This window comes from Mauremys mutica, chromosome 9, assembly GCF_020497125.1.
Source record: "Mauremys mutica isolate MM-2020 ecotype Southern chromosome 9, ASM2049712v1, whole genome shotgun sequence".
Taxonomy (NCBI): Eukaryota; Metazoa; Chordata; order Testudines; family Geoemydidae; genus Mauremys; species Mauremys mutica.
Window position 1 is genome coordinate 48,848,021 of NC_059080.1, and position 27,276 is coordinate 48,875,296.

The 27,276-nt window shown below is 46.3% G+C and overlaps 1 protein-coding gene across 2 annotated transcripts in view; it reads left to right on the plus strand.

Moving 5' to 3' along the window:
- SEPTIN2 (septin 2) overlaps positions 1-25,982 on the plus strand; it is an 80,110-nt gene extending 54,128 nt beyond the window's left edge. For both annotated transcript variants that reach the window (XM_045030168.1, XM_045030167.1), the window contains 3 exons: positions 5,716-5,773; positions 15,684-15,796; positions 22,478-25,982. In XM_045030168.1, the coding sequence (XP_044886103.1) occupies positions 5,716-5,773; positions 15,684-15,788 (163 nt within the window). In that variant the 3' untranslated portion in view covers positions 15,789-15,796; positions 22,478-25,982. The remainder of the gene's footprint in view (positions 1-5,715; positions 5,774-15,683; positions 15,797-22,477) is intronic.
- Positions 25,983-27,276: the final 1,294 nt, after the last annotated feature.

Here is a 27,276-nt window from a genome sequence, read left to right on the forward strand (position 1 = left end):
GTACAGTTGATATAAAGCTTGAGATTCTATCCATTGTTCTCTGTTCAGAATGCATGTTACGCTGGGTATATGTAAACCACACTTCCCGCTTCTAAAAATTGAATTGTAACTGGTTTACTGTCCTTTGGAGTCAGTTGGGTACCAGTAGAGCCAGTGGATGTGAAATGAAGCTGTGGCAGCAGCCACTAATAAATTCTTAGACTTCCTCACAAGCATCCCTTGCCCACTGGCAGGTAGGCTCTGCAACTCCCTCAGAACCTTGCTGGATTAAGCCTTTAATAAGGAATGATTGCCTTTAGTATGCTATCTTGCTAATCAAGAACTTGTAACACCTTATCTATGAGGGAATTCCCAATAGTCTTTAGCACCACAGCTTTCGTTTTCCCCCAACAGCTGTTTGGCTCTCCATCCTGAAAGGGTTTCCATGTTCATTTACTGAGAGGGGGGAATGGAAAAATGAGAATGAGTTCTGTTCTCTCCCTTTTTCCCTTATGTTCTTTTAAATTCTCCCTACCATTCTCAAAGAGAGGGGATGGGGTGGTAATAGTGAAAGAAAAACGGGATGACAGATATTGTGAGATTGAGGCAAAAGATATTCCATTGTTCTTGGAAGTGTCTCCAGGGTTAGAAATCCATCTTGGCAGTCCGCTTTTGAAAAGGAATTTAATGTTCTCACCAGATTCTACTACTATATGGACAGGTGGTTGGATTTGTTTGTTTTTTAAATCACAGGGTAAACCTGAGCTTCCACTACAAGCACTTTATTTTACCTCCTGCAAACTGCAGAGTTTTCCTGTATTGCAGAGTAGTTGACAGATGATGCCTTCTTTAAATATGCTAGTTCCCTTTTCTCTGGGAGTTTGGAGGGTGGGAGAAACAGAGTTAGATCCTTCACAGCAGGAGTGAAGGAGACAGGGAAAACTTAATTTTGATTAAAAGTAATGTGTTTTTGAGTTAGGGGAGGTCTGAGTTTCAGGTAGAAATTAATCAGGTATGCCTTGGCTTAAAGTTGAAAACTGCTTTTGTATGTTTCAGCCACTAGAGGGTTACATGATAACTCACCAGTAGGGCGGACAATCTTTCACAACCAGCAGTGGATTTTCCCTGCTGTTAAGACTGGAGAGAGAACCAGATGGGTCAGGATAGAAATGAGTTCCAATTCCTCTATGGTAGCCTGGTAGTTCAGTTCTCCCTCCAGGCAGACCAGCAACGTATTAGTCTCTGTTTTCAGCCACCTTGTTCTTTGAAATTGTAACCTCTTTCTAGTCTTTAAAGGGATTTTTTGTTGAACTGGATTCCTGTTATCTAGCAAGTGTGTTTCAAGGTCTTAGTGTTTATATAGCTTTAATATAGAACTGGTCTATCTGTGATTGTGTGCTGCTCAGAATCTCACGGAGATTAAAAGTAGAGTTAAAACTGCTGAGCTTTCTGCCTCCGTAATCTTGAAAGAACAGGAAATAGGCAGTGTACACCAAGATTCTCTGACAGATTGAGGATAGTCAATGTGTTTTGTGGTATCTTTCTAGATTACACTACAGATGTTTTTGTCTCCTATCTAGCTATAAATTTAGGGGCTGTATCTGTATTATGAAGTGGTGGGTGTCAAATTACCATCTTCTTAGTAAACATCAGTTTGTTTACTTCATGCATTTGACAACACTTAATGTATGGTTAGCTACGCATGCTTCGCTCATGCCTGCAATGCTATGCAACGACTGGAGAAGTATATCGGCTGCCACTGGATGTGGTGCAACGAATACCAGGAGCTGGGAGTCCTGGTGCCACAGTTGAAGAATACAGATCACACTATCATCACTCCAAGAGCTAGAACCATGCTGGAGAGGACCCTGAAGGATGCCATCCGCTGGCAATACGTGGAAAACCTGAAACGGAAGCCGGACCAGGGCAAGGCATTCAAGGTGATGTGCAAGTGGGACGCCAGCAAGCACTTCCTCCCCAGGGGCAGCTTCACCTGATTTGCCGACTGGAGGTTCATCCACAGGGCCCGGCTCAACTGCATCCCACTGAACGGAGCCATGGCAATGCAGGAATGCCACTATGCCAATGAAATGCTACCCCACGTCCTGTATAGCTGCAAGCCCCATTCCAGAGCCTGGCAGCTGCAACACACTACACTAGCCAACTACATTTTGGGCTGTATAAGTAGGGGCATTGCCAGCAGATCGAGGGACGTGATCATTCCCCTCTATTTGGCATTGGTGAGGCCTCATCTGGAGTACTGTGTCCAGTTTTGGGCCCCACACTACAAGAAGGATGTGAAAAAATTGGAAAGAGTCCAGCAGAGGGCGACAAAAATGATTAGGGGGCTGGAGCACATGACTTATGAGGAGAGGCTGAGGGAACTGGGATTATTTAGTCTGCAGAAGAGAAGAATGAGGGGGGATTTGATAGCTGCTTTCAACTACCTGAAGTGAGGTTCCAAAGAGGATGGATCTAGACTGTTCTCAGTGGTACTAGACGACAGAAGGAGTAATGGTCTCAAGTTGCAGTGGGGGAGGTTTAGGTTGGATATTAAGAAAAACTTTTTCACTAGGTGGGTGGTGAAGCACTGGAATGGGTTACCTAGGGAGGTGGTGGAATCTCTTTTTCCTTAGAGGTTTTTATGTCAGGCTTGACGAAACCCTGGCTGGGATGATTTAGTTGGGGATTTGCCCTGCTTTGAGAGGGGGTTGGACTAGATGTCCTCCCTTCCAACCCTGATATTCTATGACACAACACCATATAAGATCACCTGGTCGGAGCCATCCCACCACCCATAGGGAAGGTTGCCATGAACTCTACCATCCCCAGAACTGACAGCCAACTGTGACCAGACATAGTCATCACCAATGAGGACCGGAAGAAGATCATCATGGTGGACGTCACAGTGCCCTTTGAGAACAGGACCCCGGCCTTCCGCAATGCCAGAGCTCAAAAGGTGGAGAAATACGCCCCTCTGGCCGACACCTTGAGAGCTAAGGCTTACCAGGTTCAGACAGATGCGCTGATCATCAGAGCCCTGGGCACATGGGACACCAGTAATGAGCAAGTGTTGAGAGAATGTGGAATCTGTCAGCGGTACGCTCTGCTGATGCGGCAACTCATGGTGTTGGATGCCATCAGGTGATTGAGGGACATCTACATAGAACACATCACCAGACATCGGCAATACCAGGAGGGATGAGCTGGAGTGCTGATGAGTAGTGTAGTGGGGAAAGTAACTGAAATACTTTCCTCATGGATTGTATTTTCCAAATGGACAATCTACCCTAAATGCACAATTACTGAGGGACAACCTACACTCATTCCTATATTTGCTTTCTGCAACCAACTCTCTGTATAACTTTTCATGAGTGATATACCCGAGTATTCAGATTCTAAATCTAAACGGAATTGTTAAATTTATTCACCTTAATTTGGTGATTTATTATTGCTGATAATGCACTACATGTATCTTGGGCCTTTTTAAAACAAACTATGTATTGTGAATAATCTGAGCACTATACCCAGATATACAGACACTCTTTTCTTAATCTGTGTACTATAAAAAAAAATTAACATTAGCTTTAATTTTTTTAATTTGTATGAGTCTTTGATGCTGCAATGGGGAGAGGAGAAAAAAATGTCAGGGAAACATGGTATGTGTGGTACTTGAAACAACTTCTAACAGCTTGAAATTGGCTAAACTTTAAGTTGAAGTGTCCCTTGTAACATGCATTGGGTTACTTACTTAGCAGTTAAAATTAAACCTACTTTGCAAGTGCTATTGGTTTCTGAAGCCAGGCTGATTGTTGGAAGCATCATCACTCTTCTGTAGTCTACATAGGTGATAAGCCTACTTTTTAGTGGTTGTTTGCATTTGATGCTGTCTTAACAATATATATTGCTCTTTATACCACTTCTGAATACAACTCTACACATGACTGCAAAACACATCTCTTCGACTGATTTGCTTGGAGCTTGCTTTTTCACAGTAAGATCTCCAAACAGATGTATACACACTCTTTTAAAAAACCTGTATTCTTTTGTCTCTCTCAAACTGTCCCATAGGTGGAGAAAGGGAAGAATGCTGCTCTGCCCTCATTTTGGGAGGCTTTCCTAAATATTTTATATGGTGCTCATCAATGTACATATCTGAATTTATATCATATTTAAGTCACTTACAGAACATGTGTACGCCTGATTAACAGGCCTTACCAGATACATGGCTAAATGCACCCACCTATTGAGCAAGCTGAATTATGTATGGAATATATAGAAGAGTAAAGAAATTAAGGTGTTGGTCCCACTGAGTCAATGGTAAATGCAAATAAAATTCCCAAGTTATTGGAATGGCAATGATATGCTACATGAAATCCAGCTCTGAATTAAGTGGCAAGATATTTAGAAGCCAAGGAGGAATTGTGAAGGATCTTTTTCTTCTGAAAAAGCTCTAGGTTTGCACTTGGTACTTTGAGAAGACATTTTGCTTTATCTTAAATCTTGATGATAATGCATGGCTTTTCATATGGTTGATCGCAAACCTGTGCATATGCTAGTTCTATTTCATGTCTCTGATCTTATAGGAAACAGTACCAGCTGCAAGGGCAGCCAAATTCCTCACACAGATCCTAGTGGGCCTCTAGGAAAACCCAAAACTGATGCCCAGTTATTTTAACAAAAACAACAAGGAGTCCTTGTGGCACCTTAGAGACTAATAAATTTATTTGGGCATAAGCGTTCATGTCACTTCTGAACTCATGCTCATAGTTTGTCCATCATCTTAAACTTCTGGTTCGCTTCAGTCACATAGATATATGAACCCTAGTACTTCTTCTGAGATGGATCTACCTGTGCTTCTCTGACATGGTTTTGGAAAATAAGATGGTTGAACTTGTGAAGGACAGAGGAGAACACTGGAGCACTTGTACCATCTCTAGTAAATTGTATTTAGGTGATGATGAACAAATTTTGTTTGATATTAGTATACCTCTGTTGTGGTAATCAAATATGTGCATGGACACAACTTTATCTTTACTGCATCAATTACTGCACTTAAACACTGTTCAAAAATAATACTAAGTCCTGCATATAGAACAAGGATGACAGCTGTCTTAATTCACAGCAAGGAACTTTCTCCTGCATTCCTCACTTGTGCCTATCTTAAGCTTCTTTGTTGGTTTTTCTTTTTTTTTGGAGGTGGATTGGGGGAATTGGTGTACTTGCTCTGAAAAAGGTTTTTCTTATGAAAAATGTTTTTCAGTTGATGTGGGGAAAGTGCCTAAATAAATCCTATGTGTATTTAAAGAAACTACATGTGAGAAATAAGAATGCAAGTCTGGTTCAGAATGAGAATCTTGGTTGCTTATTCATAAGATTAAGATTTTGTCATGGTTATTTTTAGTAAAAGTCAGGGACAGGTCACAGGCAATAAACAAAAATTCATGGAAGTCATTGACTTCAGTGTTTAAAAAACAAACAAACCAAAAAAACTGACAAAATGGAACTGATGCAGGATGAGAGCCCAAGCCCTGCTGGGTGAGAAGGGGAGGGCTCCCGCTGGTGGCGTGGGGCTGAAGCAGAAAATGTCAGTGGTCTCTGGATGACTTTTGTGACCTTAGTGACATAATCTTAGCCTTACTTATGAACAGATATAAAGCTGCCACTTTGAGTAAATGAACCAGAAGGCACACATGTTGTTGATTAATGTTTATGCCTCTCTTTTTTTAATCTTAGGAAAATTGAAGATGAGGAAGTGAATAAAGATCAGATTTTGCAGGAAAAAGAAGCTGAAGTAAGAATGTTTTCTTTATAGACAAGCTCTGTATTGCAGAAATGCCCACTTTTCATTCCTTAATTATTTTCTTTGGGGCAAAATATTTCATTGTGGTCTCAGTGCAGAAGGTTGGGGGGCGATTTGTTGTCTCTCTTTTTTCTTTTTCTTTTTCTTTTCCTTTTTTTTTCCGTTATAACAATTTCAGTAGTGTGAGTGACAGGAGAATGAAAACTTTCTCTCAAGAATTGTCAAAACTGTGTGCTTGCTTGCTCGCTCGCTCTTGTAAATTCAAAGCTGATTTTTTTCAAAATTCCATCTTGGAGTGGACTGGATGGCACAAGATAGTGACTGTATATGGAACCTTTAATCTCCTGGCTGCCGGCTCATATCTGTTTTGGATCAGAAAGTAGTTGCCATCTGCTGGTTGTTTTTAAGTCTTTTGTGAAATGAGCGTGGGCTCACTCCAATTCATAGTGAGCAGATGTGACCATATTACAAAATCCCTGCTACAACTGGCATCAGTCTGCACCTTCGGAGCATTCTGAGGCACAAAGTTATTGAATGGACGGTTGACAATTATTTTCTTGCCTCTAGATACAGTTCTGCTAAACCAGGATTATCCATGTAGCAGGGCAGTGGGGAGAAGCTTGTGTTGTAATTATAGAATTTCAGCACTTTAATAGGGCACTTTTTGTGAACTTTAAATTCACATTGAAAAATTAAATTTCACACTTAGCATAAGTTGTTACTCAGTGATAACCAGTGCTTTGACAAGTGTGAACAGCATTATAAGCAAACGGAGATTGCATACTGCAATTAGAATTTGCATTTGAACATGCAATCTGATAATCAGTCAAATAACTTCCTTCCGTTACTAGGGTGACCAGATGTCCCGATATTATTGGGACAGTCCCGATTTTTAACACATTTGTCCTGCGTCCTAACTGCACATGGGTCAGGATGACCTTTGTCCCGATATCGGGAGACCCACTCACCATCACCGCCAAAGTCCCAGGGCTGGCGTGGCCGCAGTTCCTGGGACAGCTCCCGGCGGTGTGCCTGCCCGCCTGCAGTGCTGGTGGCCCCAGGCACAGAGACAGAGGGAGTCTCTGCATGCTACACCGGCTCCCTCCTGCCCAATCAGATGTGGGGGTGGGGCTTGCAGGCGCCAGCAGCGGGCAGAGAGCCCTCCGCCCCCACCCCACCGACCTGACCCTAGGAGCCAGAGGGACCTGTTGGATGCTTCCTGGGACTCGCCCCAGGTAAGCACCGCCGGGACTCCCCACCTCGCCCCCCAGCAGGTCCCTCTAGCTCTTAGGGTCAGGGCCCTGTGAGTGGTGCAGAGCGCCAGAGTGTGCCAGCCCAGGCTCCTGCCATCCCAGGAAGCGCAGCAAGCTGGCGCAGCTGCGAGCTGGGGGAGAAGCCTGCCCCGAAGCGACAGCGCAGCACCACTCAGGGAGCCGCCACCTGGCTCCGGGTGGCTGGAGGGGACCCCGGCACCACCCCTCAGACCAGGTAGCTCCGCTCTCCACTCACCGCATGGACAGCTCCCTGCAGTGCATGGGCTCTGTTCAGTACTGGGCACCATGCGCACCAGCGAGGTAAATAGCTCCCCCGCAAGCAGCTGTGACCCAACAAGGGCATTTGGCCGGGGATTGCAGCCTGCAGCAGCTGAAGGCAGGGAGGGCACCAAGGAGTCCGCAGCAGAGAGCAGGGATGGTTGGTGCCTCGATGTGGGGCAGTTTCCCATGTGCCCTCCCCAACTATCTCTCTCAGTGGGGGTGGTTATAAAGCCAGGCGGGTGAGTCTGCACTGCAGTTTAAGCTCAGGGTTAGTGGGATTTGAGTCAGCTGAGCTGTGTAGGGAGCCCTGGGCTTAGGGTGACCAAATGTCCCAATATTAGAGGCTTTGTCTTATACAGGCAATTATTCCCCTTCCCCACCCCCACCCTGAAAAAAGTGTCCCAATTTTTTATACTTTCTATCTGATCACCCTATCCATTACTAAACTTTCTTCTTCGAGTGATTGCTCATATCCATTCCATGTAGGTGTGTGCGCGCCGCGTGCACATTCGTCGGAAGACTTTTACCCTAGCAACTCAGTGGGTCGGCTGGGCGCCCCCTGGAGTGGCGCCACCATGGCGCCGGATATATACACCAGCCGACCCACCCACTCCTCAGTTCCTTCTTACCGCCCGTGTCGGTCATTGGAACAGTGGAGCGCAGCTTAGCTGACCTCCACTTCCCTAGCTACTCGTAGTTTCTCTCGTTAAGTATATAGTTCAGACGTTTATAGTTGTAGTTAACTTTATTTGTTTGTAGTATAGTATTTATTTCACAGGGGTTCGGGGTTTATCCCCTTCCCCTCACCCGGTGCCGGGTCCGATGCCCGGTCCACAGGGTTTTATAATGCTCGGCCGGCCACAAGCCGATGCCGACATGAGATCCTCTCCTAAGTGCCTCGAGGAATCTCACCTCATAGATAAGTGCCGCATTTGTGAGGCCTTTAATCCGAGATCAAAGGGGAGCGGGACTTTCGTCTCAAACAGCTCCTGAGGGAGGCAGCTCTTGCTCCTCCACTCTCGGCACCGAGCGCTGGTTAATCTTCAGGAGCACTCCCTCGGCCCCGGATCGCCGGTACCGCCAAGGCCTCTCGGCGCCGACCGTCGCTGGCTCCAATGTCTACTCGGCCTGGAGGATGAAGAGGCACAATATCCTTGCTGCGTCCGAGCTGCCTGCTCCGCAGCCGAGCGCTATGCTCAGTCGGATCGCCCAGCACCGATGTCTGCCGCGGCATCGACAATATCCGCACCATTAACTCCAGGCAGGTAAGAGCCGTCGAGTCCGGTGCTGGAAAGCTCCCCGGTACGGACCGTGGTCGAGCTCGCTATGAAGCTGTGTCCGAGCAGCCTGCTCCGCAGCCGAGCGCTATGCTCAGTCGGATCGCCCGACACCGACAATATCCGCACCATTAACTCCAGGCAGGTAAGAACCGTCGTGTCCGGTGCTAGAAAGCTCCCCGGTACGGACCGTGGTCGAGCTCGCTATGAAGCTGTGTCCGAGCCGCCTGCTCTGCAGCCCGAGCGCCCTACTAGGTCGCACTGCCCGTCGCCGGTACCTGCTGCGGCACCGACAGTATCAGCACCGTAGACTCCGGCCATGCAGGAGCCATCGAGTCCAGCACCTGAACACTCCCCGATGCGAGCTGTGGTTGTGCTCACCATTCCCTCCATGCAGGAAACATTTCCACAGCGAGGGTGTTAATGGCAAGGGCAGAACCTGCGCTGCTTTAACCCCCGGTACCGCCGGTGCGGGTTATATTGTCTATCGCGAGCCTGTCTTGCTCACGCCACCCGGCGTCGGCACCACAGAGCGGTACCGTTCACGATCGCAGTCTCGCAGATGTTCTCGGTCCTGTCGTCAAGCCCGGTGCCGGCACCGTTCACGGTCCTGGCACCGTTCCCCATATCGGTACCGGTCGTACCCGCGGCACCGATCAGCGGCCCGTTCCCCGACCTGGTACACTCGGTGCAGATCCAGCTCTCGGCGCCGCTCCAGGCACTGGACTCACGTAGCCGCTCCCGGAGTCGAGCCTCGAGATCTCGGCCAGCCTCCCGGCATCGCTCCGGTTGCAGGTCCCATTCTCGCTCCCGGTACCGGTAGGCCTCATGGTACCGATTCCCGGTGCCGCGTCAAGCGCCATGGCCATCCATTCGGATGTGGACACCAGAGTCTTCCGGGTGCTCCAGGACAGGACCCTGACCTCCATCAGTGGCTGCCCTGTACATCTTGGGCGCGCTACCTGTGCTCCCATCGCGCTCTGTTCCGTCAGAGCACTGGGTACCAGGGGTGACAGTTAGTCGTCCCTCTCCGACCGCTACGGAGGGAGTCCGGTTCTGCCACCGGATTCCCACATCCCACCAGATCAGCAGGTCGTCCAGGAGCGTGAGCCCACACAAGACCCACTTGCCCCGGCTTTTCGTCTCCCTCCTCCCCAGATGAGGCGGTGGCACAAGCGTGCTCCTTGGACCCTCCCCTAATCGGCCTGGGGGCCCATCAGGACCTCCCGAGACGGGTGGCATTCACTATGAATCTCCAAGTGGCCACTATCCCGCCCATAGGCACGGGAGTCGAATGCATGTGCATGGTATCCTCCAGGGGCGACGGGCACCTATATGTACGTCTTTCCCCCTGCTCCCTTGTCATCTAGTGGGAGACTTTACGGAGTCGGGTTCTCAGATCTCCCGTCAAGAGTTTGATGCCCTCCTGGAAAAAGGGCTCAAAGTGGCGAGAGCTCCCCTCCACACCTTGTTGGAGGTAGCGGACTCCACGGCCACGGCTCTGGCCTCGGGTGTTGCCACGAGGTGCATTTCATGGCTCCAGTTATCAAGCCTTCCCTCGCAGCTGCTACACACTATACAGGACTTGTCCTTCAATGACAAAGGCCTGTTCTCAAAACTGGCCCTAGGCTGCAAGGCCCAAAGGTCAGCGAGGTCACTATGCACTCCCTCTCGGCATGTACATGCCGATGTCTCACCGCCGACCTTTCCGCCCAGCCTCGCCGCCCTTACCCTGCGCCTCGACAAAGACAGGGCTTTGCCAGCAGGCGACACTGAGGCAGTCGTAGGCGTTGGTCGGGACCCCTAAGGGGCCAAAATCAGGGTCCTCCTAACCACCAATTGGGCAAAAGCCTATCCCTCCTCGTCCCTCTTAGGGACCCCTCTCACGAGCAATTCCTCCCGCAAGAGGTGCGGGCGCTCCTCACCATTGGAGCTATAGAGGAGGTTCCACGTTAGAAAGGGACAAAAGGTTCTAGCCCCACTAGTTCCTAATCCCCAACGTGAAGGGAGGTCTCAGACCTATCCTAGACCTTCGGGAGCTCAACAAGTTATGATATACCTGGAGTTCCGCATGGTATCCATGGGGACCGTCATCCCATCCTTGGATCCCGGAGACTGGTATGCCGCCCTCGATATGAACGGAGCGTATTTTCACGTCGCCATTTATCCTCCGCACAGCAGGTACCTCCGGTTTGTGGCCAACCGTCATTTCCAGTTTACGGTCCTCCCGGCTGACCTCTATCCAGCCCCCTGTGTATTCACAGTGTCTGGCTGTAGTCGCCGCCCTCTCCGCCACTGTTGGATACACGTTCTCCGTATCTGGACAATTGGCTCATTCCAGAGGCAACCGGGGCCCAAGTTACCACTCGTGTGGGTGTCGACGAGATCCTATTCCTGCGTTTAGGCCTGAGGATCCATATAACGAAATCCACCCGGATTCCCGCTCAGGGAATAGACTTAACTGAGGCCACCTTGGACTTCAGTATCGCACAGCCTGCTTACCTACGCCTTGCTTTCACGCGATGGTAACCATTGTACAAGCTCTACGGACCTTCCCGGTAACTTTGGCTTGAACGTGCCTAGGTTTTCTGGGCCACATGGCTGCCTGCACGTGCGTAACCGAACATGCCAGGCTTCGCCTCGTACACTTTAATCATGACTCACCTCAGTGTACCACCCGGCCAGAGACAGCGTGGTCATGGTCGCCTCGATCCCCCCGAGCGTCCTAGGCTCCCTCGACTGGGGGTCGACGCCCTCCCTGATGTGTGCAGGGGTGCTGTTCCATCCACCTCACCCTCGGTGTCCCTCATGATGGACGCCCCCATCTCTTGACTGGGGTGCTCACTTGGGTCAGTTTCCCACTCCAGACCTTTGGTTGGCTCAACAGCTGCCCTTGCACATCAATGTCCGGGAGCTGAGAGCAGTCTGCCTTGTGTACCAGGCGCTTCAGCAGCACCTACAAGGCTTTTGTGTCTCGATGTTCACAGATAACACAACGGACACCCGTTGCATAAACAAGCACAGAGGAGCACAGTCCTCCTCTCTTTGCAGGGAGCTATCCAGCTCCGGGACTCCTGCACAGCTCCATTGACGGACCTGGTAGCGTCCTTTCTCCTAGGGGTCCGGAACACTCTGGCAGATCGTCTCAGCAGCTCCTTCCGGTCTTTCAAGTGGTTGATTCCTCCGGATGTTATCCCTTACGTTTCTGGAACTTCGCTCTCGCGGGAACGGAACGAGAGAGAAGTTCTGCTCATGCCAAGGCCTCTCCCAGGACTCGATCTTGGCCGCTTTTCTGATGCCGTGGACGAGCCATCTGCCGTCTGCTTTCCCACCGCTCCCGCTGGTTCGCAAGGTCCTGCTAACACTCCGCAGGGACAGAGAGCATCTGATCATGATCGCTCCAGCGTGGTCCAGGCAGCACTGGTACACCATGTTGCTAGACCTGTCGGTAGCCAACCGATTCCCCTGTCTCTTTGCCCAGACCTCATAACGCTGGATCACGGCAAACTTTACCACCTAGACCTGCAATTCCTGCACATCTCCGCATGCCTGCTGCGGGCCTAAACCGATCCGAGTTACATTGTTCTGCCTCGGTTCTACAGGATTCTCCTGGGTGGTAGGAAGCCTTCCACTCGGTTAACGTTTCTGCCCAACTGGCACTCTTTCTCTTGCTGCTACGAAACACAATGTTTCCCCCACAGAGGTTCCGATCTATTTCCTATGTGATTGCCTATGATCTTCAAACAGCAGCGCCGGGCGCAGTTCATCATTAAGGGTGCACTTGGCAGCCGTCTCTACCTTCCTCCCAAGGGAGAGTGGACGCTTCATATTCTCACACGCTGTGGTTTCTAGGTTCCTCAAGGGCTTGGGGCATTTATGCCCCAGGTTCACCGCCCCACCAACTCCTGGGTCTTCAACCTGGTTATAAGCAGACTTATGCCTGCTCCATTCGAACCACTGACAACATGCTCACTGAGATACCTGTCCTGAGGGACAGCTTTTTCCTTGTAGCCTTTGCATCGGCTGGACAAGTCTCCGAGCTTCGGGCTCTCACAGTGGACCCACGGTACACTATGTTGCGTAAGCACAAGGGGCGGTTGTGGCCACGTCCGGCCTTCCTCCCTAAGGTGCTGTTGACCTTTCATATCATCCGGGTTATCTTCCTTCCGGTCTTCTTTCCGAAGCCCCATTCATTGCGACGGGAGCACATTCGCCCTCCCTAGACATCTGTAGGGCGCTCGCTTTTTATGTCAAGCGGACAAGCCTTTTTGTATGCCCCCAACTCTTCGTTGTATTGGCAGACCGGATGAAGGGCCTACCTGTCTCCTCCCAGAGCTTTCCATCTTGGGTGACGTCATGCATTTGCACCTCCTGTGACTGGCCCATGTTCCGTCGAGCCACCTTACTGCTCGTTTCACCAAGGCTCAGGCTTCTTCTCCTGCCTTTCCGACTCGCATACCCTTCCAGGGGCTATGTCATGCTACTACCTGGTCCTCTATCCGGACCTTTGCCTCTTTGGTCTATCTGTCCAGAGATGATGCAGCCTTTGGCTCAGCAGTTTGCATTCTGCAACATCTCACTCTGACCCCACCGCCTGCGTAAGGCTTGGGAATCACCTACATGGAATGGATATGAGCAATCACTCGAAGAAGAAAAAACGGTTACTTACCTTTGTAACTGTTGTTCTTCGAGATGTGTTGCTCATATCCATTCCAAACCCACCCTCCTTCCCCACTGTCGGCATAGCCGGCAAGAAGGAACTGAGGAGTGGGTGGGTCGGCTGGTGTGTATATATCCGGTGCCATGGTGGCACCATTCCAGGGGGCACCCAGCCGACCCACTGAGTTGCTAGGGTAAAAGTCTTCCGACGAATGTGCACACGGCACGCACACACCTACGTGGAATGGATATGAGCAACACATCTCGAAGAACAACAGTTACAAAGGTAAGTAACCGGTTTTTCCCCCACCATCTCTAGAGATGAGCTTGTAGTCCTTCACAGCAGTAAAACATCTTGCTCCCCACAATTGTAGAAACCTTTCACGGTGTCCCTTTTAACAAGAACAAGATACCTTCTGAACCCCTTGCCTTCCACTGGTGCTCTTATCACTGGAGTGAGGATGATCTCTTGAGGACGACTGTAGTTAACATGGGGGTGGCAGGCTTGTCAATGTGGAAGTGGCTGGGATGGAGTAAGGTTGTTGGGGTCATTATACTAACTTATTTAAAAAAAATAAATTAAATTGCAGAAATCTATTAATGCAGCATTAAGGGTGAAAACTTAATACACAAAAGGCAGGGCATTAAAAAAACAAAGTTCCTAGAGCAGTGTTGGCTCCATTACTTTAAATCTATCAAGACCATCATTCAGTAGCCTAAATAGAACTTAAAAAGACTACATACAGTAACTCCTCACTTAAAATTGTCCCAGTTAATGTTGCTGATCAATTACAGAACATGCTTGTTTAAAGTTGTGCAATGCTCCCTTATAACTTTGTTTGGTAGCCACCTGCTTTGTTCACAGCTTGCAGAAAGAGCAGCTCATTGGAGCTATCCGGTGGGGGCTTGGAACCAGGGTGGACTGGCAGCCCCCCTATCAGCTCCCCGCTCCTCTGAGTTCCCTGTCCAGCAGTCACCCAGCAGGCTATCAATTGCTGGGCAGTTCAGCTCTCCTTCCCCCCACTGCTGTGTGCTGCTCCTCCCATTTGCCTTGGAGCTGCTTCCAGAGCCTCCTGCTTGCTGTGCAGGGGATGGGGGGCGAAGAGGGGTGCTAATGTCAGGGTGTCCCCCTCCCCCTTGCTCCTGCCCACCTCTCCTTCCTTTACCCCATCTCCATGGGGGGGTGGGACATGACAGTGCTCAGGACTGAGGGAGCTTGCTGGCAGCAGCTGCTGTCTCAACTTGCTGATCTACTTAAAAAGGCAGTGTAGTTAGTGGGGTCAGCATACTTAAAGGGGCAATGCATCTCTCTCTTTCACTCACACAGTGTATGTCTCTGTCTCCCCTCCTTCCATTTGTGCTGCCTTGTAGAGTGTGAGGCTACATTAACAACAATGTGTTAACCCTTGAGGGCTCAGCTGAGTGCTAGTTTATCATTTAGCAATAAGGCATTCCCTGGGAAATATCCCACCCTCTGACTTCACCACCTCAGCCAAGTTTCACAATCATTGCTGTGTACAGTATTAAATTGTTTAAAACTTATTTTGTGTGTGTGTGTGTGTGTGTGTGTGTGTGTGTGTATGTGTATATATATATATAGTCTTTTGTCTGACAAAAAAAGTTTCCCTGGAACCTAACCCTTTCCCCCCATTTACATTGATTCTTATGGGGAAATTGGATTCGCTTATAGCTGCATTTTTCAGGAAAATAACTACAACGTTAAGCGAGGAGTTACTATATGCAATATGGTTGGGTTAATCTCAACAGTTGTTTCCTGACTTGTGCATTTAAAGAGACAATTCAATAATTCTAAAATGTTTGAATTTGTAGAACCCCAGTCTAAGTTTTCTTAATTTTAATATCCTATATGTTTGGATGGATGGATGCGTTACCAGCACAACTGGGTTCCTGGCAGCAATCCCTATCTGCCACAGAAGAGGTTGTCTGAATTATTTTACTATAGCTGGAATGCTTCAAGTATTGTCTCTTTCTGTCAAGGATCAAGGGGTGGGTGGAGGGGACATAAGTCAGCTTGCAGACTAGGGCTTTACTAATAACTTCAGTGACTGTAAATAGTTTAATTCAACTCTCCAACACCACCACACACAATCCATTTTAATGTATTGCTGTAACTAAGAAAATAACACCAACTGGACATAGAGGAAGTAGAAGCTTCTGCTGAGACACACTTGGGAAACTGGTGCCATATTTCAAAAGTGATGCCTGTTATTTTGATCAGTAAATTACTTACATATTTTTGTGAGTGAAGAAAAGCTATATTTTTTTTAATGTTTAACTAACCATCAAAAAAGTATTAGTGAAGACCAAAATTAGTTCTCATTGAATAGGAAACAATCCGTTGTGGCAGTGAAGAGCCACCTGCTTAGGAGAGAGGACTAAAAGGCTTTTTCTATACTATGTCTTTTCCAGCTTCGTCGCATGCAAGAGATGATTGCGAGAATGCAGGCTCAGATGCAAATGCAGATGCAAGGTGGTGAGGGAGACAGCAGTGCAGTTCATGGACACCATGTATAAATTCTTTGGTAAGACCTTCAAATGATTATAATAATCGCAATAAGAAAAATAAATTGTCCTTAGTAGGTGTTTCAAGTAATTGGAAAACAATAACAGGTCAACTGATTGGTTTAAGAGGTTGAATCCATGTCATGTTACATTTTTAAATGTTCATACTGGTGTTTTGTAAAGTGAAGTAAATCAGTACCTTGAGGACAGAATAAGCATACTTAACTTAACTTAATTGAATATTGATGTTCAATATTCTGAATGAAAAAAGTATTATGAAAACTTGATTACATTTTTTAAAATGTAACTTTCAATTTCTAGAAAAATGTAGAGAACTATATTCAGTTCTTAATTTCTGTTTGAGTTTTGTCTTGAGAACACTGTCATGTGCTACTGTTCTAATAGTGGAGATAGCTTCCATCTGGCAAACTGTTCTGACACTTAGACAATTAAAGAATGGTGACAGTGAACTTAAAGGCTTGCTAGTATGTATTTTAAATAGCTATCCGAAAAGCTACATTCAGACTTTGTCTACCATCCAAGTCCATTCTTCTGCGCTCGTAGGACAAAGTACAAATTTTCATGGATAAATAGTTATTTGTTGTTGCAATGCTTTGATCAAGTGGTGATTTAAGATGACTACAGGCTCCCCTCTCCTGGACTTAAAATGGCCAAATGATTTTATTGGCTTCAGTAAATTCATTTTACATCTATGCACAACCAGGAGACAGTACACTGTCCTGTGATTTGGACTGTGCCATGGTGATCTGTGCATTTATGACCTTTAGACTAGGTTAATGTAATACACATCTACTCCTCCTCCTCCCTGACTATGTAGACCATGGAAGACCTTGGCCAGTCTGTTTGCCCCCACATCTTTCTGTCAAGTGCATTTTTTTTCCATTGATGGTAATTCACATTGAGCTCTTAGATTTTGCTTAAATTTTTTCCGCCATCTTCTCTTTGGTCAGACACCACAACTATGTCCTTGCAAGAGATGCTTAGCTGGTCTGTCTTCTCTCATCTCAATTACATGCCCTGCCCATTGGAGTCATCAGGATTTCACTACTATTATACTTGCTTCACCATAGAACTCCTGCAGTTCCCTATTAGATCTAACCAAAAACTTCATCTCAACCCTGTATTTTTGGAAGTATTTATAAGCTGTCTTTCTTCCTTCTTAGTAAGTGCTTGCTTCTCTCACATACATACAAAATAGTAGCCCTTACAATGGCCTCAGATCTGACGCTTGGTCTTTCTCAGTTGTTGGGAGCTGAAAATTCCATGCAGAGAAATGTAACAGGCATTTCCTCTCTCTATTCATGCCTTCTATTTCCTCTTTCACCTAACTGTTGTTGGCAATTGATAAACAAGTTTGATAGTTTAAATGCCTAGGAGCATTAAATTACCAAGTAAGCTTGTCCAAGATCCTCATTTTACAACCATATATTTGGTCTAACGTCCCATTTTCCTTGCCACATCCTTCAAGTCTCCAATCCTCCTTTGTACCTTCTGTCTCTTGGATAGCCCAGGTCATCAGTGTATCCAAAAAGTTGGTCAGGCCATTTAAATTCACCCCCATTCTGAGAATTTCACAATGATTGCATCACTATTTCAATAGCCACGTTAGAGTCCTGGGGATAGCACATCTCCCCTCCTTAGTCCAGTGTTGATGTCAAATGGGGAAGAGATTTCACTTGCTTTTCACAGTCTGCTTTTTGAATTGCAAACTCAGTTGTATCATTCTAATAATTTTGTCAGGCATTCCAAATTCCTTCATTGCAGCTCAGAGTCTATTGGGATGTGTGTGTGTGTGTGTGTGTATGTATATATATATATATTATATATATATATATATATATATATATATATATATATATATATATATGTGTGTGTGTGTCTATTAACAGCTGGGCAGATTCCAATCTTGCCTCAAATTGGTGAGGAATAAATACGCTCCTACCATTTAAAAATCTCCAGCTGGTCCCAATATAGCAGCCCATTTGACAAGCATCACAAGATGAGATTACAATTGCTGAGTACAATTGCCCTTATGCGCCTCTCACTATGCTTGCTCCTCATCAAATAGCACATCAGATCCAAAGTTTTTTGTCCTTCAAAGCCTTCCATGGGTTTGGCTCAAATTAGCAGAGGGACCACTTTATCTCAGATAAGGGTAGGTCTACACTATGGGATTATTCCGATTTTACATAAACCGGTTTTGTAAAACAGATTGTATAAAGTCGAGTGCACGTGGCCATACTAAGCACATTAATTCGGCGGTGTGCGTCCATGCACTGAGGCTAGCGTCGATTTCCGTAGCGTTGCACTGTGGGTAGCTATCCTGTAGCTATCCCATAGTTCCTGCAGTCTCCCCTGCCCATTGGAATTCTGGGTTGAAATCCCAATGCAAAAACAGTGTCGCGGGTGATTCTGGGTAAATGTCGTCACTCAGTCCTTCCTCCGGGAAAGCAACGGCAGACAATCATTTCGCGCCCTTTTTCCCTGGATTGCCCTGACAGACACCATAGCATGGCAATCATGGAGCCCGTTTTGCCTTTTTTCACTGTCACCGTATGTGCACTGGATGCTGCTGACAGACACGGTACTGCACTGCTACACAGCAGCATTCATTTGCCTTTGCAAGATAGCAGAGACGGTTACCAGTCATATTGCACCATCTGCCATTGTAAATTGGCGATGAGATGATGGTTATCAGTCGTTCAGTACCGTCTGCTGCTATCATGGGTGCTCCTGGCTGGCCTCGCTGAGGTCGGCCGGGGGCGCATAGGCAAAAATGGGAATGACTCCCCGGGTCATTCCCTTCCTATGTTTTGTCTAAAAATAGTCAGTCCAGCCTAGAATATGGGGCAAGTGTACTAGAGAACCAGAGAGCACAGCCGCTCCGTGTCAGAGCCCCAGAGATCCCGCAGAAATGATGAGCTGCATGCCATTCTAGGGGGTGCCCCTGCAACAACCCCACCCGTTGCTTCCCTCCTCCCCGAACCCTCCTGGGCTACCGTGGCAGTGTCTCCCCATTTGTGTGATGAAGTAATAAAGAATGCAGGAATAAGAAACACAGACTTTTTAGTGAGATAAAATGAGGGGGAGGAAGCCTCCAGCTGCTATGATAGTCCAGGCAGGACATTAAAGGGTGGAGGGGGAGAGGAGCCCAGCCCCCACTGCTATGATAGTCCAGGCAGTACAGAATCTTTTCTTTACACATGAAAGGGGGGGGCTGATGGAGCTCAGCCCCCAGTTGCTATGATGAGGACGGTTACCAGCCGTTCTGTACCATCTGCTGGGAATGACCAGGAGTCATTCCTATTTTTACCCAGGCGCCCCCGGCTGACCTCACCGAGGCCAGCCAGGAGCACTCACAGGATGATGACGAGGACGGCTATCAGTCTTTCTGTACTGTACCTTCTGCCACCGGGGAGGGGAGAGGAGAGGATGCTGCGGTTTAGCGCTGCAGCACCCCGTCTACCAGCAGCATGCAGTAGACATAGGGTGACATTGAAAAAAGGCGAGAAATGATTTTTTTCCCTTTCGGGGGGAGGGGAAGTGTGTAAATTGACGACATACACCCTGAAACACCCGGGAAAATGTTTTTGACCCTTCAGGCATTTGGAGCCCAGTCAAGAATGCAAATGCTTTCCGGAGACTGCAGGGACTGTGGGATAGCTGGAGTCCTCAGTACCCTCTCCCTCCCTCCATGAGCGTCCATTTGATTCTTTGGCTTTCCGTTACGCTTCTCACGCAGCACTGTGCTGTGGCCTCTGTCTATCATAGCCAGGAGATTTTTTTAAATGCTTTGTCATTTCATCTTCTGTAACAGAGCTCTGATAGAACAGATTTGTCTCCCCGTACAGCGATCAGATCCAGTATCTCCTGTACGGTCCATGCTGGAGCTCTTTTTGGATTTGGGACTGCATCACCACCCGTGCTGATCAGAGCTTCACGCTTGGCAAACAGGAAATGAAATTCAAAACTTCGCGGGGCTTTTCCTGTCTACCTGGCCAGTGTATCCGAGTTCAGATCGCTTTCCAGAGCGGTCACAGTGGTGCACTGTGGGATACCGCCTGGAGTCCAATGCCGTCGATTTGCGGCCACCCTAACCCTAATCCGACATGGCAATACCCATTTCAGCACTACTCCTCTCGTCGGGGAGGAGTACAGAAACCGGTTTAAAGAGCCCTTTATATCGATATAAAGGGCCTCATTGTGTGGACGGGTGCAGGGTTAAATCTGTTTAACGCTGCTAAATTCAGTTTAAACGCGTAGTGTAGACCAGGCCTAAGTGTGATCTCCCAGATGTTCTTTCTACTGAAACGTTGAATTACCAACCTCAAGATTGAGACTCATGAGTGCAGGAAACAACACTTTCTTGGCAAATGGCCCATAGCTATGTAACTTGCTGCCAGCATAGGTTGGAGGAAGATGTTACAGCTCACTTCGATGTATCCATTCTACAATAACATTAAAAACAATTATTTGACTGAGAAATGGAGATGGACGTGAAGTTTTGTTCCCTCCTTGCTTTAATGCAGTCTCAGTGATGGGGGTAGTATGAGTATCCGGATTCATGAATATTGAAATAGATGTAGTTAATTCTAGTAGTTGATTCAGGACACCATCTGGTTTCGACAATTCATGATACTTTCTTGCACAGGTCTATTGCTAATTAGCATCTGAAAGTTGAATGGGGATTGTTTGGAGGCTCTCCACCTGCTGTACGAGGCCCTCTTAATCACACGGACATCAGCTTTATCTTCATAATGCTGATAAGGGTGGTAGCTGCTCCCTTGAGAAAGGAAGGCATGGTGGGTGATACGTTGTGTCACAGAAGTTTGGCTGCCTCAGGGCTCTTTTATCCTGAAATCCCAGTTGTCTGTATCTAGAACAGCTATAGAGCTCTTGAATCTCGGACTTGCAGTGATCAAATCTATCATCTCTCTCCCTTAAAATTTATTTAATCTAGAGATGCACCAGAATACAGGTTTTTGTCACCTTCAGAAAGGGTATTAAAACGCTGAGGCAATGTCCTGGTTCCCACTCTGCTCGGTTATTTGGTTGACTATCATGGGTGTATTCTTCTCTTGTTAATTAAAAAAAAAAAAAGATGCTCTGTTCTCTGAAGTGGTCTGCATGATCATGAACGGAAGGGAAGGTTGTCCATGTGATAATATCTCAGGGTATGGGCCTCACTTCAAATGTTTGAGAAACCTCTAGAGAACATTCGTAGTAGGGATGTAAAATGTTAAACAGTAAGCAATAGTCTTACCGGTTAACCCACCCTAACCATTAACCTGCAACCCCACACCAGTCAGAGCGGCCCAGGGCCCTTTCTCTTTAATCAGTTAACCAATTAAATGATATAATTTTAATTGTTTAAATGGTTAACTTTTTAAATATTTACATCCCTAATTCATAGTATGTTTAATTATGTTTTACTGTGCACTTCTCACACTTTTTGCATGTATTCTGTTAAATGTACACAAACTGGGAAATACTAATAGGGCCAGTAGAAATGTTTAACTGCACACATCCTATATAAATACTAAGCATATTTTTATAGGGAATTATCCTTATAAATGATAATCTTTCACAGTGGAGGAAACTTAAGTACAATCACTGTAAGTTCTTGTAGAAAAAATGGCATTTCAGAAATAATATCACTTGATTAGGCTTTATGCAAGTGAGCAAGGTTAAGATTATACATTCAGTTTTAAATTTCACATTTCCTTAGTTATGAGTTCTTAGGTATGCAACCTTAGCTTTGTGTTAACACTTTTTTATTTATGTTCAATTATTTTCAGTGTATCTTCTGAAATTGGGAGGCACTGCTCTATCTATCAATATGTTACATATGCTAATTTTGTGTCTTATGTTGGTCTGTAACAATTTGTATAGTGTTCCAGAATGCCATAGAAAAGGGGTCTTCAGACTTTCATAGTGTAGACCTTGCATCCCATGGACTGCCTCCCTTTCCAATCACATGGTCTACCTCCCCTCTCAGTGGTGATTAAATAAGAGCCCTGTGGTGACCACAGCAAGTGCTTACTTGGGAAATATTTAGTATGCTTCGAATTCAGTTTAGCACCTGGAAACAGATCCAGCACCATGTGACTAACCTGCTCTCTGCCTACACCCAGAAAATTCTCCCTGGACCACCGTTTGAGACACTGCTTTAGCAACTGTAGGGATTTGGGGGAATAGGGAAGAAAAAGTTTTGTCCTCAATTTTGAGGTAGAAAGTCTGTCACATTAGCAAACTTCCCCCATGGGATGTCACACAATGCATTTAAGTAGTGATGTCATGACATTGTTAGGCATAAAGAAAATCCATTTTTTCAACATTGCCTGTATCTAAGGTTTTAAATCTTAATGTTAGTCTTTGTTGTGTTTATGAACCGTTAGAAAAACAAATTTGCCTTATCCCCACAGGCAGTCTCCTGCTCCAGAATTCAGAATGGGGGGGTTGGTGTGTCTGGCAAAGTGTGTTCTGGTACGGCTGATGGAAGGAATCTTAGACATCATGTAGACTGCACCTTAATAGACCCACATGTGGAATACCGAAGAGGATCTTTCACTGTTAACACTTAGTAATTGATACACACGCTACAGTTCAGTTTCTAAAATACAAGGTATAGTTACAAAACAGCTAGCTGTTAAATATCCATATTTCTGCCTTCTTTGCAGATAACGTCATATGCAGATTAAGAGGAAACATTCCAGCGTTGGGATGCAATAGTGTCTCTTACTGGGAAGGATGTCTTTTACCTCGCCTGTGACTTGGATGTCACATTAGTATGTTATGTGCAAATGCATGGTAATTTTTGTAATATGTACTTTGTAACAGATTGTATTCAGTCAATATTTTATACCTTATATAGAGAATGTGATCAGTTTTAGTTTAGTAATTTAGTATTATTTTATTGAGCTCATTTTCTGTAGCCCAGTATATTAGGAGTGCAAAATGGATGATACTGAGCCTTTCCTAACCTGACTTAGCAGTAGTCAGTCTATTTGCGTAGCTCACTAGCACCATTAGTCATACTACTTGTTACACCTAGGAATACATGAGTGTTGCTATAGGTTGTCCAGTGGTGTGATGTTTGACTAATTTGGGAGTCCAATGCCAAGTTAAGTTATTCTGTTTCCTATTTCTTGCATTAACTGTGTGCCTGTGAGACTCTTGGCCATTCCTCAGTTCTTGTCCAGTGCTGAATAGCCATTGCCTTGGCATCACAAGTGTCTAATTACAAAAGAGGTATGCTTTGTCTTAACTAGGAAAGAGGAGATAAGAGAATTCCTTGTTAAAGGGGGCACTTGCTGAATGACTAATCTTGTCTACTTGCCCCTCCAAAGCCAACAGTCAGATTTCATAACATGATGTGCTACTGCAAAATTAGTTACCAGTGCTGTTTACAACCCACCAGTGCCAAAGAGATAATACAAATGGCACCATCACAAAATGCTGAGATCTTTCTGGTCTCCTGCACAGCAGTGGCTTTGTTCATCCTCTTCTACATTTATATCAGAGATGAGGAATACCATAACTTAATCCTGCAGTTAAATTCCACAAATTGTAGCTTTAATGGTCGCTAAATTACTAATTTAAAGGAGTCCTGCTACTGAGCAGATCAGATTTTGACCTACCTTAAAATTACTGCAGTTTATAAATTGCTTTATATTCTGAGTATCTTTTTAATATCCAAAGTCAAACCCACCACAATAGCCCCTGTGTTGAACTCCTGTGCTGCCTCTAAAGCAGCTATCATTTCATAGAGCTGCTCGTCTTCCTACTCATCTCTTCTGATCTTTGTCCGCAATGAAGGGAGCAAAAGCAGCAGCCTTATTTACGTCTGCTTTGTCAGAAACACAGGGTTAGTGAGTCCTTTCTTGCTAAATGGATGAATACAAAATTAGTAGGGAAAGAAATGTAAATGTATTCATTTTGCCTTTTCCATAGATAAGAGATAGTAATAAGGCATTTCAGTATTGCCAGAGAAAAATGTCAAGCCATGTTACTTAAATCTTTCAATATATTGAGCAGACTGGTTTACTGAAGTGACCAGAAATAATATTATAAGCTTCAGTGAAGGCATTAGAACGAATACTTTAAAATACCTTACTATCCTTTTTTTTTGTTCTTTTTTTTTTCCCAGCCCCAGTGGGTTTTTTTGTTCGTGTAGTGCAGCTAAGCACCTCTGTGCACTTTTAGGGTTCTCAAATGGTCTCAGTTACAATAGTGTTCTTGGACATTGGACATAGGACATAGCACATTTTGAAGTGCTGCTAGGAAAAACTGTTGCATAACATTTCAGTTAATTTCATCTGAGGTCAGTACTGTGATCTAAACTGCAATAGTATTTATAACCAGTATTAGGAAAAAACTGTGAAAGCTGATATATATATTGCAAGTGACAAGTACATACTTAACCCTGGTATACCTTTGTTGGGGGACTGCTCCCTTCTTGTAGTCCTTACTTAAGCCAACTTCTGTTTGGAATAAAAAGATACTATGCAGTTAGTGCAGATAGCATAGGTTGAGCTCTACCTGTGGAATTGTCATGAGTAAAGCTACAATTTAGTCATGGAGGTTATGGTAGTCACGGGATTCCGTGACTTAACCGGACCTCTGTTACTTCATCTGCTTCAGCTGTCAGCAGCTGAAGCCAGGGCTAGAGGCAGGACTGTGCCCCTGCCCTGCAACTGGGGCTGGATGGCTGGAACCAGTACCCTGCAGCCCCTGCTTTGCGGCTTGGAGGCGGGGCTGGAGCCAGGCTGTGAGCCTCTGTCCTGGATCTGTGGCAAGCACTGGAGCAGGAGCTGTGCACTCCCCATGGCTGCGCCCTCTGCTGCATCCCAGCCCTGCGGCTGCAGTGGGGACCATGCTGCAGATGGAGCTGTGTGCCTCCCTTGCAGTGTCCCAGGGCCGTGCACCATCCCCCTCCCCCCACTGCGGCTGTGGGTTGGCAGGGGCTGCAGTTGTGCACCCCTATCCCATAGCTGTGACCAGCTCTGGAGTGGGGGCTGCGTGCCCCCCATGACTGCACCCCCGCCGTTGCACCCCAGCCTCATGGCTTCTGCTGGGGCTGCAGTGGGGACCATACTGCAGCTGGGGCTATGCGCCCCTGCCCAGCAGCTGCAGTGGGGCCATGTGCCCCCCTCGCGGCTTCCCAGGGCTACAGCTGGGGCTTGGTGGGGGCTGCAGCTGGGGCTGTGCACCTCCGTCCTGCAGCTGTGGCCAGCTTTGGAGTGGGGGTTGCGTACCACCTGTGGCTGTGCCCCTGTTGCAGCCACTGGAACTGGGGCTGTTGCCCCTGCAATGGCAGGGGGCTCGGCCTGTCGGTCTCCCCCTCCCTCGACTCCATTCCTCCCCCCAACTTAACCCTGACCCCAGTTATTTTTAGTGAAGTCACAGGCAGGTCATGGCACCGTGAATTTTTGTTTATTGCCCGTGAATTGTCTGTGATTTTTGCTAAAAATAACTGTAACAAAATCTTAGCCTTACTTATGAGAGATCTTGGCTTTTGGGGGTAATATGTATTCATTGAATAGCTAGCTTTTTTCAATAGAGCATTATGGTTTAGTTATTGAGTAAGTTGTTTTTAAATTATTGATTCTAGTGAGGAAATGCTCTCTTTTTTTCTTTTCTTTTTTTTTTTCCAATGGAAGTGTAAATTCTTGGGATTTGCTATCTTAATTAATGGAATTTATATGGTTGCTAATTGCTTCCACACATACACTCCTGGGGGGCGGGGGAGGCGGGGGGAAGTCCTCTGTGCCTGACCGCTCTGAGGATCTCTTCTCTTCACTTGGCTTTTGATGCTCCTGATTGCAACTGACATTCATTTATACAATGACTTGATGGGGAAACCTCAAAAATAAGCCATTCTTTCTCAAACCTCTTTTTTTACTGAAGCTAATCCAGACTGGAGGAAGAGAGACTTGGAGTCAAAGGTAGATGTCATACTCTGGAGTCAAGCATTATCACTGGCCCACTGAGCTGGCCACAATGGTTTTATTTTTCTTTATTGGAAGTAATTTTACAATTATTTTAGGAGTCAGAGTACTAGTACACTTGCAGTGCTCTATATTTGGTCACTAAAGGGGCTATTTCTTTGTATACAAACATTGCTGTATTCAGATTCTGTATTGTCATTAGGCAAGACTATATTAATAAAAATATCAAAATATACAGTGGGTCTTTATTGAATTCCTTCTGTAGTCTAACCAAGAATCATTAAATAGCATGACGGGGTTGGTGTTTTAGTTTCTCCTTCCCAGTCCAGTTTGTTGGACTCATGTAAGTGAAGGATGATATATTGATGGAACTGCACACAAATATGGGAATTAAATAAAACCTGCACAGCACTGAATTACGATCTATACAGTACACTTTTCATGCAGGTAATCCTGAGCTTGCAGAAATGTATGTATTACGTGATGCTCTTCCCCTTCCAGCAACCACTTACAACTTCCCGTGGCCCCTATTGATAACTTAGTGCAGAATGCAGCAGCCCACTTACATTCAGGCAGAGTGAGTTACAGCAGGGTGCCCTGGGACTGTTGACTCTCACCTAGGAATGCGTGTATTATTTTGGGACCTGGCTACCAATAGACTGCTTCTCTCTGTATGCAGTGATTGTGCAAATCAAAAGCACTAAAGCGAACTACACGATTGAAAAGTTATTGAGTTAGTGGCAGAGCATTTCATTTGAGTGATTCTTGATTTTTGGAACTGAAGAACATACTCACAGCTTGGTTTGAAAGAGCCCAAATTCCCACTTAGAAGGGGAGGTACTGTTTGCAGCTAAATCTCTACTGCACAATGGGACAAGGGGGGTGAGGTGATATCTTGTATTGGACCAGCTTCTGTTGGTGAAGGGGACAAGCTTTTGAGCTACGCAGATCTCTTCTTCAGGTCTGGGAAAGATACTCACGTGTCACAGCTAAATACAAGGTGAAACAGATTGCTTAGCATAAGTAGTAAACACGTTTTAAGAGAAGAGCTCTGTGTAGCTGAAAAGCTTGTCTCTTTTACCAACACAGGTTGGTCCAATAAAAGATATTATCTTACCCGCCTTATCTCTTATATCCTGGGATCAACATAGCTATACCAACACTGCAAACAGAGAATGATCTGTAATTTTGATGTGTGAAATGGAAACTCTACAACATGAAGAAAGAGGATGTAACACTGACGTGTATTTCTTGAGCAAATGCAAGAAACCTAATCCTCCAGCCACAGTGCCCCTCCCCCCCGCAGCAGCAGGAGTTTGGATATGGGAGGGGACTCAGGGCTGAGGCAGGGGGTTGGGGTGCGGGATGGGTGGTGCTTACCTGGGGGGGAGGAGCTCCCTGGAAGCCACCAGCATGGGAAGCAGATGGGGGCAGTGCGTGGAGTCCCCCTTGGCCCTGCCTCTACTTAGCCACTTCCAGGAGCAACATAGGGAGCCCACCAGCCCCCCTCTTCCGCCCAGCACCAGCAG